Source organism: Podarcis bocagei (assembly GCF_964188305.1).
Source record: "Podarcis bocagei genome assembly, chromosome: 15".
NCBI classification, from domain to species: Eukaryota; Metazoa; Chordata; class Lepidosauria; order Squamata; family Lacertidae; genus Podarcis; species Podarcis bocagei.
In genome coordinates this window covers 25,804,658-25,816,663 of record NC_138141.1, presented here as the reverse complement: position 1 = coordinate 25,816,663, position 12,006 = coordinate 25,804,658, and the positions used below count along the sequence as shown (strand labels likewise).

At 40.6% G+C, this 12,006-nt stretch overlaps 1 protein-coding gene across 1 annotated transcript in view; it reads right to left on the bottom strand.

Moving 5' to 3' along the window:
* NCAPD3 (non-SMC condensin II complex subunit D3) overlaps positions 1–11,909 on the bottom strand; it is a 51,170-nt gene extending 39,261 nt beyond the window's left edge. The window contains exon 1 of the mRNA XM_081172444.1: positions 11,816–11,909. Within this exon, the coding sequence (XP_081028570.1) occupies positions 11,816–11,876 (61 nt within the window). The 5' untranslated portion in view covers positions 11,877–11,909. The remainder of the gene's footprint in view (positions 1–11,815) is intronic.
* Positions 11,910–12,006: the final 97 nt, after the last annotated feature.

Below are 12,006 nucleotides of genomic sequence, written 5' to 3'. Positions count from 1 at the left end.
GGCACAATAATCCTCACGCTTTTTAAGATTTCAATTCATTCAACATCCCTATTACAAGGATAGGAGCCAATGGCCAGGTTCAGTTCAGTTCCCCTTCAATATTTTAGGGCCTGTTGAAGCCACCTGCATTTAAAAGAGTGAATAACTTGGCACCCTATGTGATGCTTCTGTTGTAAATAAAAATATGCCCTTTTCCCTTATGGGGTATCCAAGAGCCCATATAGAGTCCTTACATAGGTTCCCTATTGGTAGGAGAAAATAACAGAGGCCAACCAGAGAATATTGAGAAGCAAAGCAGCTAGTAAGCTTGATCTTTATTGATCTGTTGCAACAGGGTACTCCCCTCACACGCAGGAGAGGAAGAGGACCCAGAACAATAGCCTGCAAGGCCTTATAAAGACTTTTGAAATTCCCCTTCTCTAGATCAGGACCACCCCCAGAAACATTATGCATACATCACAGAAGGGGTGTAACCTAAGACCACCCCTCAGATACTGAAGGGAGAGGGGAACGGTTAATCATTAATATTATCTACACATAGTAAATTCCTGCACTCTGCTAAGATGGTTACACAGCTAAAAAAATGCAGTTATTTGCAAAACAGACAGGTTAGGAGGCCGCTTCCTGCCTAATCAGCTATTTGGAACTACAGGTCAGAAGGTCGCTTCCTGCCCAGCCAGAAACTGCTGTTAACTGAAAAACCACTAGCAAGATGTTTCCTGTTTTGCCTGCTTTTAGCTGTTAACTGAAAAACCACTAGCAACCACCAGCAAGATGCTTCCTGCTTTGCTTCTGCTTTTAAGTAATGCAAGATAAGAAGATACGAAGGAAATGCTTTGCTAGCAAAAGAAGACACGTGTACAAGGAGGTGGGAGGGGGTGCTTACTGAGCAGAGAAAATGCTTAACCAGCAGAGGAAGTGCTTAGCTAGCAGCCTTAGCCAGCAAATATAGATATGCCCTAAAAGGTAATGAGTTGAAAACTTGCCAGCTGATTGGGGGAGTTTTGAGGGGGAGGCAGGGGAGGAGGGTGAATGCTTTCAGGTATAAAAATGCTTGCTGAACATGATAACAACACAGTCAGATTTCAGAAATTATTCTGCTGACTGTCACTGTGCACAGATTTGCAATAAAACTCTTTTCTCCAAAGAAGAAACTTTCCTGGAACTTTTTTTGTTCTCTTCTCGACCCTGGGGACGCGGGTAAGCAATTCTCTGGCAAAGTAAAAGGCATAAGCCTACAATACATCCCACCTACATCACAGAAATTTAAATGTTGTTTTTCTCTTCTCCTTGTTTATCTCCTGTCTAGCAGGTTACTTGATTGGATTTTCTGGGGAGCCTGGCCATTCTTTTGTAATGCTAAAATACTTATTTCCTGGGCCAGGTCACAGGCTCACACCTTATTCAAACACAGATTAAAGAAAGAGACAATGGGGAGGCTTTTCCATTTTTAACCTTGCAGAGAAAGGATTTGGTCAGTTTAGGAATCAAAATGGTTCCACGTTGGCCTTCCTGTACTGATCTATGTATGTGCAGTTATGAACATTACTATATATCTAAAACCATAAAATTCCTATCACAATTTCCCCCCTCTGGGGCTAGAATTTTTCTTAAAAATTTTTGCCCCACAAATAATAACATCGTATGTTGTAAATGGATGTCTTTGTATGAATATATCATATAAAAATAACACATGTTGCGTTTTGCTACTAAATTGCTTGTGGCATTCTAACACTTTGGGAGAGACCATTTACTCAATAGTGTTCTATGCTTTACACCTAGCAGGAAGGTAAGGTCCACTAATGACTGAAAAGTGCAGTTTGCTTCCCCCCCGCCATTTTAGTGTTCTCAGGTGTCAAGGTAGCTCTTCTGTGGTCTCACACTGACATAGTGCTACAGCAACACATCTTGTCTGTTGAATCCCCTCAGGGCTTTCATTTAACCATGTCGCCTGGCATTCACCATAGCTGGCACAGGTTTTGGGCATCTCGTGAGGGAGAGGTCTTCGCCTTGGCCTTTTAGCTATGGGATTTTATTATAGGCTGTGGTCTTGGGCTCATGAGAAGTTGCTCACTTGCACTTAAAGGACCAAAAAGCTAATTGCAGCCTGGATACACTTGCCCAATTCAAACTGAGTCCAATTTGAATTTATCTTGCCGCATGGTTCTCAACTCTTCAAACCAATCTGTTAAAAGAAAACCATTCTTAACAAGGGCAGTTGTCCAAATAAGTCAATTTAAGTCTATAAGGAATCATTCCTGCTAAACCAAAGCATATCCACCTTCATGTACCTGGTGTTTTATGGATCCAGAAGTTTGTCATTGGCAAAAAGAGGTTTAACACATATTAAAATGGATAGGGAAAGTTGGCAGAGTGCCAGGTGGAACAATGTGGTTATAAATTGATCTAAACATTGGACTACACAATAGTGTGAGCTATTAGAAAGTATAAAATGCATGAGAATTCTCCATTGGTGTGTAAGCAATAAGACATTAAACATAAAAACAGTTACACACAATATTCCCCCCTTTGTGGAAATTACACTGTCAGACACATTTCAACATTCTTAAATAATAACACATAATACAAAAAAAAACTAATTAAATATCTGTTACATATCTTGACACAATTGTGATCTTTTACGTATGTATCTTTTGAATCCTGGAGCACAGTCTTAAGGTTCAAAAGTGGGAAAATGTCCTTGCAATTCAACTCCTCCCCCCTTTGTCAGGTCCACTCCCCCCTTTGTCAGGTCCACTCCCCCCCCCCCCCCGGCAGTCTATATCTTTTGAAAGAGATAGCTGTGGGCACTTTGAAAACTCTGTTGTTGCTGGTCTTGTGATGGGTTGACTGAGTTGAGGGGTTGTTGCTGCTCATCATTGCACATCTGTAGAAGTGATATCCTGTAAGGGGCAGGGTTTTGGGGTGACTTAAAAACACAGTTAGACATGAAAGGGGCAAAAGGCAAAAAGGATGTCCTCCAGTTTCCATGGGAAGCTGCAAATAATAACAATTTTAGTGGATTAAACATTTTATTCATTATCATTATTGGACTATTTTGATTGTTGTTAGCCGCCTTGAGCCCAGCTTCGGCTGGGGAGGGCAGGATATAAATAAAATGTATTATTTATTATTATTTATTATCACATTTCCATATAATTACTGTTATTATCTGCTAAGTTTGTTTGCTTTCTTTCACTTAATAAAAAATTACTCCACATGTAGAGAAAGAGAACTGTGAAAAATACAAGAAAGGTTAAAAAAAATACAAAAGAAAGCAAAAAATTAGATTACCAGTCAGATGAAAACAAACTTGACACAAAGACATCAGATTTAGAAAAGAATTATTATTAAATAATACAAAGATATTATCAAAACCCGCACAGATTACTACTGGACTGAAAAAAAAAATGGGAAAACAATGGGGAAAACTTAAAATTCACCATGTGCTATCCAATAAAAGAACTTCATGAGACTGACTTTCAACATGTGATGAACATGTCCCCAAAGTAAAACACACACACACACAAATGACCTTTGAGGAACCAAAAATAAATGCTAAGACACACAATTAATAAGCAACCTGAAGTAACCTGAAGTAATCTGTTTTGGCATTCTAACATCCCAAATGAAAATAAAAGTGTTTCTTGATGTGACATCATCAGCTGTAATGTTAATACTGGGAAATGAGTTAATACCAAGAAAAAAATGAATGGCAATTTAAAGTTGTACAAGTACCTTGCACTAGCCAAAATGACAGAATTAATAAGAAATGCTCAGGCAAAAGGTAAACAATACCATTCCAGAAACAATGTTTGGTTGTGCTTCGATTAATTTCATATATATAATGGAAGAACTGATAAAACGAACTTAATAAACGAAAACAAATTATTTGTAACCTAAAAAAAATGTCAAAGCCACAAAGAGATAGAAGGAAATCAACTAATGTAGCAGGGATTCAGACTTGTTTTGCTGAACAGAAAGAAAGTGACTGTTTGGCTTTAAGGGAAGAAAGACAAAAGGAAAAACAAATGCATTTACTTTTTATAGAGTATTTAAATCACTGTTTGCATCCCTTCATTATCATTTGTGCTGTGGGAGAAAAGAAAAGACACTGTTAAAAGGGAAAATTATTTCATGTGAGAGGTCTGTCAGGAAATGCTGTTCCTAAAACGCATAGGCATATACACACCTGTTGAAAGGGAAAATTATTTCATGTGAGAGGTTTGTCAGGAAATGTTGTTCCTAAAATGCATAGGCATATACACACACACACACACACACACAAAAAAAAAAAAACCTGTTATAAAATTTAAATCCCATGGGGGGGGGGGAGAAACTACTCAAGAGAGGAACTCACAGTGGGAGTGCTTTGATATTTACCTGTTTAAAGAATTTGGCATGTCCAGTACTTAACTCTATTGTCTTAAGTAGCCCTGGAGCAAAGACACATTTAGGGTGATTTCGGTCAATGGTTCCAAGTTTTTGCATTTGGATAAATTTCTCTCTGCAGTTCTCGAAGAAACCTCCTCTCCCCCCTTACAGTTCCCCCCTTCCTCTCTCTCTCTTCTTTAGCTGATCTAGCCTCTGTGCATGTGCAGAGTTCATGTCTCAGCAAACCTTTTATACCATTGAAAATGTTGCATCTTTTGGCTCAATTAGAATAAGGAAGGGAAAGGTAAGGAGTAGATTTTAAAAATAGGGTTAGATTTTAAAACAACAAAAAAGAGAAACTCAGCAATTTAAGTATTCACCAAAGCTAGCAATTTCAGCCCAAGCTTCCTTTATGTACAGGAAAGGGCTATCATTATTGGTCATTTTATCTGGTCATTCGCGGAACAATCAACCGCTCTCTTATTTATGAGTAAAAATGGCCAGGTAAGGAGTGGTTTTTTAAAATAGGGTTAGATTTTAAAACAAAAAAGAGAAACTCAGCAATTCAAGTATTCACCATTCAGCCCAAGCTTCCTTTATGTACAGGAAAGGGCTAATATCCCTCTGGCCATTCGCGGAACAATCAACCGCTCTCTTATTTATGAGTAAAAATGGCCAGAGCGTTAGAATTCATAGGATTTTTTAACATTCTCAGTCATTTCAGCCTTACCATTTGCAGACAAAAAATTATTATTATTATTATTAATATTATTATTTTCTGCGCCTTAATTTACAGGAATGGCCAAGGCTAATTGTACTTGATTATTCATTTGTATGTGCTTAAACTTTGAATTGACTTTTAAGTTTGATTAAAAAAAAAAAATAGTAGACAAAATGATAAATACTGTAATCACTCAAATGCTTGATATTACCAGTTGTGCTTCAAAACATCATGGCTTTTACCTCTCACCTTTTAAAACTAAAAAGCAAAGCTAGGCTGAATTTCAACTCCATTACCACACCAGAATTTAAGAATTACCCTCCAATGCTTGCAGACACATGGTCTTCCACACAGCCACAAATTGGGAGAGTTGAAAGGGACCCTGGGGTCATCTAGTCCAACCCTCCAAAATATAGGGTTCATAGCAAGATTTGTACTACCAGAAACACACACATTCACCTCTCACCTTTAAAAACAAAGAGCAAATCTGGGCTGGATTTCAACTCATCAGCCACAAATTGGGAAAGTTGAAAGGGACCTGGGGTCATCTAGTCCAACCCTAAAATACAGGGTTCATAGCAAGATTTGTACTACCAGAAACACACACATACTTATGTACACAGACACAACTGGGGAAGAGATCACAAGCCATGCGCCTATCACAAACCATGCGCCTATCATGTACTAAGGAAAAGGAAAATAAAAGTACCCAATTCTATACAGATCTTGAAGCTAGTTTGAGTGAGTGTTTACTTCCTTAGACTAAAGAGTGAAAATTCCTATAGAAATTATCTTTAAAAGAAGATTGAAGTTAACATTTTTCCTAAGATAGGGAGAGGATCTTTTATAAAGCAAAGTTTAAACAGCCATAGATTTGATTTAAAAGGAATACAAGAGTGAACAATTTTTCCTGAACTTGCAGAGGAATAGTAAGCCTAATTTATGCCCCCCCCTTTGCAGTTTCCTTTAAAGGAAGCTTACTCGGGAGTAAATTTACCTGGCACAGAATAAGGAGGAGAAGGGGAAAAAACCCTGAAAGAGACAGAATGAAACAAGGGGGGGCATTTTCTAAGAAAAGAGGCCAGGACGTCTTATAGAGACTGATACCAGGAGCCTTACAATAACTCTTCTGTCCAACCAGATCAAAGTTAAAACTGGACTCAGATATTTTTCTTAGAAGGAACACCATACTTTCATAGGCATATGCTTAATGAAATACATACACTGCATTTTAGCTTGAGAGAGCAGTTGGCTCAACTAGGCTTTTGCAGCAGAAACATTAGGTTAACTTAGACTGGAACACAGGTGTGCTTGCAAACTCAAAAGTTACAACAAAACATTTACCATTAGACTTAAATCGCCCTCCTCACTTAAACTAGAGGAAGGAGGTGGGGTAATTCCCCTTTCAGAACACAAGTAGCACATATACAGGATTTTACCACTTGGGAGAAAAAACTCTCTTTTAGAGCCTCTCTCAAATAACAAACATTTGCACACTTCATTCTCCATTTTGTCTTGTTTTTTTTAAGACTGATAAGGTTCAACATGGCTTCCTTAGATTTAGAATTTGGAGCAAGCTTGCATTTTTATTTTAGATGGCACATTTAAGATAAGCAGCTGCTGGATGTTGCCTAAGTACAATTTAAACACTGGAAAAACGTTTCTTAAACACAAATTGAAGGGGACTGTCAGAGTCCAGGCGGGAAGTAAGCACCAACTGGGCTTCTTTCACGCCAGGGGTCTGGGGACTATTTTTCTTTTGACTGAGGTGCACCCATTTTCAATTAAAAGGGTTTTGGACCTGGGCAAAACTCCGAAGGGTCCGGAAAAGGGGAAACCTGGACAAAAAAACTTGGGGATACCTGGACAAATCTCCGATGGGAAAACTTGGGGATCCAAGGGAAAAAACCTGGGGATACCTGGACAAATCTCCGAGGGGAAAACTTGGGGATCCAAGGGAAAAAAACCTGGGGATACCTGGACAAATCTCCGAGGGGAAAAACCTGGGGATCCAAGGGGAAAACTTGGGGATACCTGGACAAATCTCCGAGGGGAAAACTTGGGGATCCAAGGGAAAAAAACCTGGGGATACCTGGACAAATCTCCGAGGGGAAAAACCTGGGGATCCAAGGGGAAAACTTGGGGATACCTGGACAAATCTCCGAGGGGAAAACTTGGGGATCCAAGGGAAAAAACTTGGGGATACCTGGACAAATCTCCGAGGGGAAAAACCTGGGGATACCTCACTTAATCTCTATTCTACAACTCACAGCAACCTCCCTGCCTTTTACAATCTAACTCAGAGTCCCTACTGAACGCTTGCACACTTGCAATGCCAGATTGAGACTCTGGAATATGAAAGATGGAAAGGAATTCAGCGCCCTTGCGTTCTCTGTTCACAGGTCATTTCTAACAAAGATCGCCATGGCAGAGGTGCGGCTGCGCTGGAAGTTAGTTTTCAGTGCAGAAGAAATTGCACAACCTTTCTGGGCAAAACTCCGAAGGAATAGGTTGGCATAAAGAATTAAGTGGAAGAAATCACACACAACCTTTGCCTGGGCATACTCCGAAGGGCTAAGGCTGGTGTTGAGATCGAGGGGACAGAAAGGAGTAGAAGGCAATTTTTTCAAGAGTTAAAGTGAGGAAAGAAGTAAGGATTTGAGAAGTATAGGTTTGCTGTGGTTTGCAGAATCCCACCCCACTACCCATTTTTCCTACTCATACTCACTTCGCAAGCGCTGTCCTGGTGATTCTGGGATCTCTTGACTGGTTGTTTAAGGCCGGCCTGATCAAGCTTTGCTTCCCCTGGTTAGCCTCGCTGAACTCCAAGTTATTGCCAGACCCTGGGACCGATGGAAGACTGGTTATTCCTCCTGGCAAACTGCCTGGTGCGCGCTGGATAACCAGTCCTTCCTCGCCTCCAGAATCCGGGTAACCAAAAGTCCCTTCGTGCGTGGTCGCCATCTGTTGTAAATAAAAATATGCCCTTTTCCCTTATGGGGTATCCAAGAGCCCATATAGAGTCCTTACATAGGTTCCCTATTGGTAGGAGAAAATAACAGAGGCCAACCAGAGAATATTGAGAAGCAAAGCAGCTAGTAAGCTTGATCTTTATTGATCTGTTGCAACAGGGTACCCCCCTCACACGCAGGAGAGGAAGAGGACCCAGAACAATAGCCTGCAAGGCCTTATAAAGACTTTTGAAATTCCCCTTCTCTAGATCAGGACCACCCCCAGAAACATTATGCATACATCACAGAAGGGGTGTAACCTAAGACCACCCCTCAGATACATCCCACCTACATCACAGAAATTTAAATGTTGTTTTTCTCTTCTCCTTGTTTATCTCCTGTCTAGCAGGTTACTTGATTGGATTTTCTGGGGAGCCTGGCCATTCTTTTGTAATGCTAAAATACTTATTTCCTGGGCCAGGTCACAGGCTCACACCTTATTCAAACACAGATTAAAGAAAGAGACAATGGGGAGGCTTTTCCATTTTTAACCTTGCAGAGAAAGGATTTGGTCAGTTTAGGAATCAAAATGGTTCCACGTTGGCCTTCCTGTACTGATCTATGTATGTGCAGTTATGAACATTACTATATATCTAAAACCATAAAATTCCTATCACACTTCCACCCCAAATGTTAAAATACTGTAGTTTGTAATTTCAAGATGTAGCTCAACTTGCATTTCATTCAGTGATGGCTTCAATAGAGCAAGGATTGCTCCTTTGAGAGCTATTTGCCATATTAGCATCACCTAATTGCACTGATTATTGTTTCACAGTGAGAACTGTGAGCCTACAGAGGATCCAAAAGTCCCTGACAAGATCAGGCGATTTTGATTTACAGAAACAGAAATGAGGTCCTTATGCTTGTTGGGTGGTTGTCAAGACATCTGCAGAGAAACATAATGACACATCAACACTCCACTGCAATTGAAACAGGTCAAATCACACCAAAAATTCCTTAATCAGAGCAGAGGTAGAGTTCTGCAGTTCACATACCTATTGCTGTTAACAGAGCACAAACAATTCCAAGCTTCTGTTATGGAATAGATTGTCTAGGGAGCGTTAAAATTTTCCCCCTTTGAGATTTAATGAAAGCTACACTGTAGAAGCAAGCAATTATTGTCTAGATTAGAACAACATACTTGCTTTCTTGCTTTATTTGGAATTTCCATTTTATACTTAGCAGTAATCACACAAGACTATTTTTAAAGAAATTTAGAGGATTTTTTCTTTGTCTTCAGGCAACTGTATTCTCAGTGGCTTACATGCAGTCAAAACAAGACAGTTCCTGCCCACAGACTTACGATCAAAAAGAGATGAGACAAAAGGAAAAAGGGATGGGGAGGGAAGAGGAGGAAGCAAACAAATAGCTCTTCTAATGACCACTTAGAATGACAACATTTCTATTTACTGCTGGATTTGCAGGCAGTGTTCAGAGGGCCTGACAGAAATGGTAACTGAACTAGAATTACATGTACTGTAACCTAAAATATCCTTTGTCTTGGGACTTTGACCTGCTACTCCTTCATCCAGGAATGAGTTTGCATGCCATATGATAGGGTACTTTCCACTGCTGATCACTAAAACCTCTTCTGTATGCCTCTGCATTTTCAGAAATAATATATACTGCTTTAGTAGCTGTGCATCAATATCTAATTGCACTCTAATAAAGAGTTTTTTACATGGTTAATGGTTCCAAGCATTTTATACAAATGGACACTGTCAGTGACACCAGTATCAGTATGTAATTGTTATACTCATCTAAATCTTGATAAAGTGTACATTCACTGAAGGTGTGATGTTGCATTTTACCAGTAAAGATCAAATACGTATCAATTCTTAAACCTTTTGAGGGAGATCCAGGATTGGTGGTGGTTTATGTATAACTGTCACTAATTGTATGTAGGTTTGAATTATTATCATCATCACCACCATCATGATTTATTACCCACCCTTCATCCTAAGGTCTCAGGGCAAGTTACTGAAGATACAAACACACACAAAACTCCCTGAGTATATGAATACATTTTTGCGTGCACCCACACCCACATGGTGTGATTTTGGTGGGGGTAGGTTGTATGCACAAGACCCCTTCCAATTCCTGGATTCAGCACAGATTCAATTCCTGAAACAGCAAGGCTAGCTTTAAGTATGGGCCATTAAGGTAACAAAGGAAGAGGCTCAGGTAGGTAGCAGTGTTGGTCTGAGGCAGTTGATATAGTCCAGTAGCACCTTAGAGACCAACCAAGTATATGCTTTCATGTACATTCACACTTCTTCAGATACACTGAAACAGAAGTCATCAGACCCTTATACAGTATACAGTGGTGCCTCGCAAGACGAAATTAATTTGTCCCGCCAGTTTTTTCATCTTGCGGTTTTTTTTGTCTTGCGAAGCATGGTGTCGGAAAAGTTTTGGAAAAGCTTCAAAAAATCACCAAAGTCTTCAAAAACCTCGAAAAAGGCTACCACACCGCGTGCTATGAGTTGCTCCTCGAAGTCAAGTCGCAACTGTATTAATGGTTTTAAGAAAAAGGAAACAAACTTGCAAGACGTTTCCGTCTTGCGAAGCAAGCCCATAGGGAAAATTGTCTTGCGAAGCAACTCAAAAAACCAAAAACCCTTTCGTTTTGCGAGTTTTCCGTCTTGTGAGGCATTCGTCTTGCGAGGTACCACTGTATAGTGGGAAGGTGGGGTGGGGTTTTTCTCAGGATGGGTGATTGACTCAATGGGTATGGTAAACTTGTTGGCTAATTGCAGTTTAGTAGCGTTGCAGAGAGCTTGCTGGGGAGACCATGCAATACAAGGAACTCAAAAATAACTTTAACAAGGTTTTAATAACAAAACAAAAACTCCTTTTACACTAAAGATAACAACAACAAACATGACCCAATCACCAACCCATCCCCCAGGGTAATGGGAGAGCTAGGTGCTGCCCCTTATATACTACACTCAATTGCTGACACAGCTTGATTAACACAATTCAGCAGCACCTGCTATGTTTCACAGCTGTAAGATTGGGTCTCGTTATTTGCCCTGGCCCTTAAAGACATACACAACTTGCGGAACAATAATGAACCTTCACGTTTTAAAGTGACCATTCAACAAAACCGTGCCAGACACCAAATGGGTGGGTGGCCCTCCATCAACTCAGAGGTAGCTAGAAAAACAAAAGCCAGAGTTGAAAGTTGAGTTATGTGCACTAGAAGCTGGCAGGCTGGGCGGCTAGGAGACAGCTATGCCTGATTTCTACTGGAATCCAAGGTTGTGACGGAGAGTTCGACAGCAGATTCTCCCCCTCTGCCACAGTGCACATGTGTGTGTGTCTGTGCATATAAAAAGGACCCAGAAGTCCTGCCTCTCACCCTTTGTATGTATATATTTATTATTTAAAAGAAACCATTAAAAAAGAGAGTCCAAGTAGCTCACAAAAGTACATGAAACCAGAGAGTAAAAACCACATAAAACAAGTTAACAATAGGTATAGATTAACCATTGTAGAAATATGTGCTCTTAATTGGCTGCATAGGCGCGGCAGAGTAGAAAAGTTTTTTGTTAAACAGTGTTGGAGGGCGAGGTTTGATGGGTCCATTATATATGTTTACTGTATATAGAAAGGACCCAGGGGTCCTGCCGCTCTATCACAACCAATGAAGGGCTCGAGGTCGCTATCCCAACCCCGCCCGATATCCCAACGCCGCCGCACTCACCCTGGCTAACATCACGGAGGCCCCACCGCTCCAAAGCGCAAAGCAGCCTCTCCACCGCCATCGCTTCTGCCGCTTCCGTCAAAGCGACTCCAGCCTAAACCCCCGCCGCTGCCTTCGAACCGTCCAATCACCGCCTGCCCTCCCCGTTAGCCAATCACCGCCGCCCCCAGGCGCGAGGGAGTGGGGCGGGC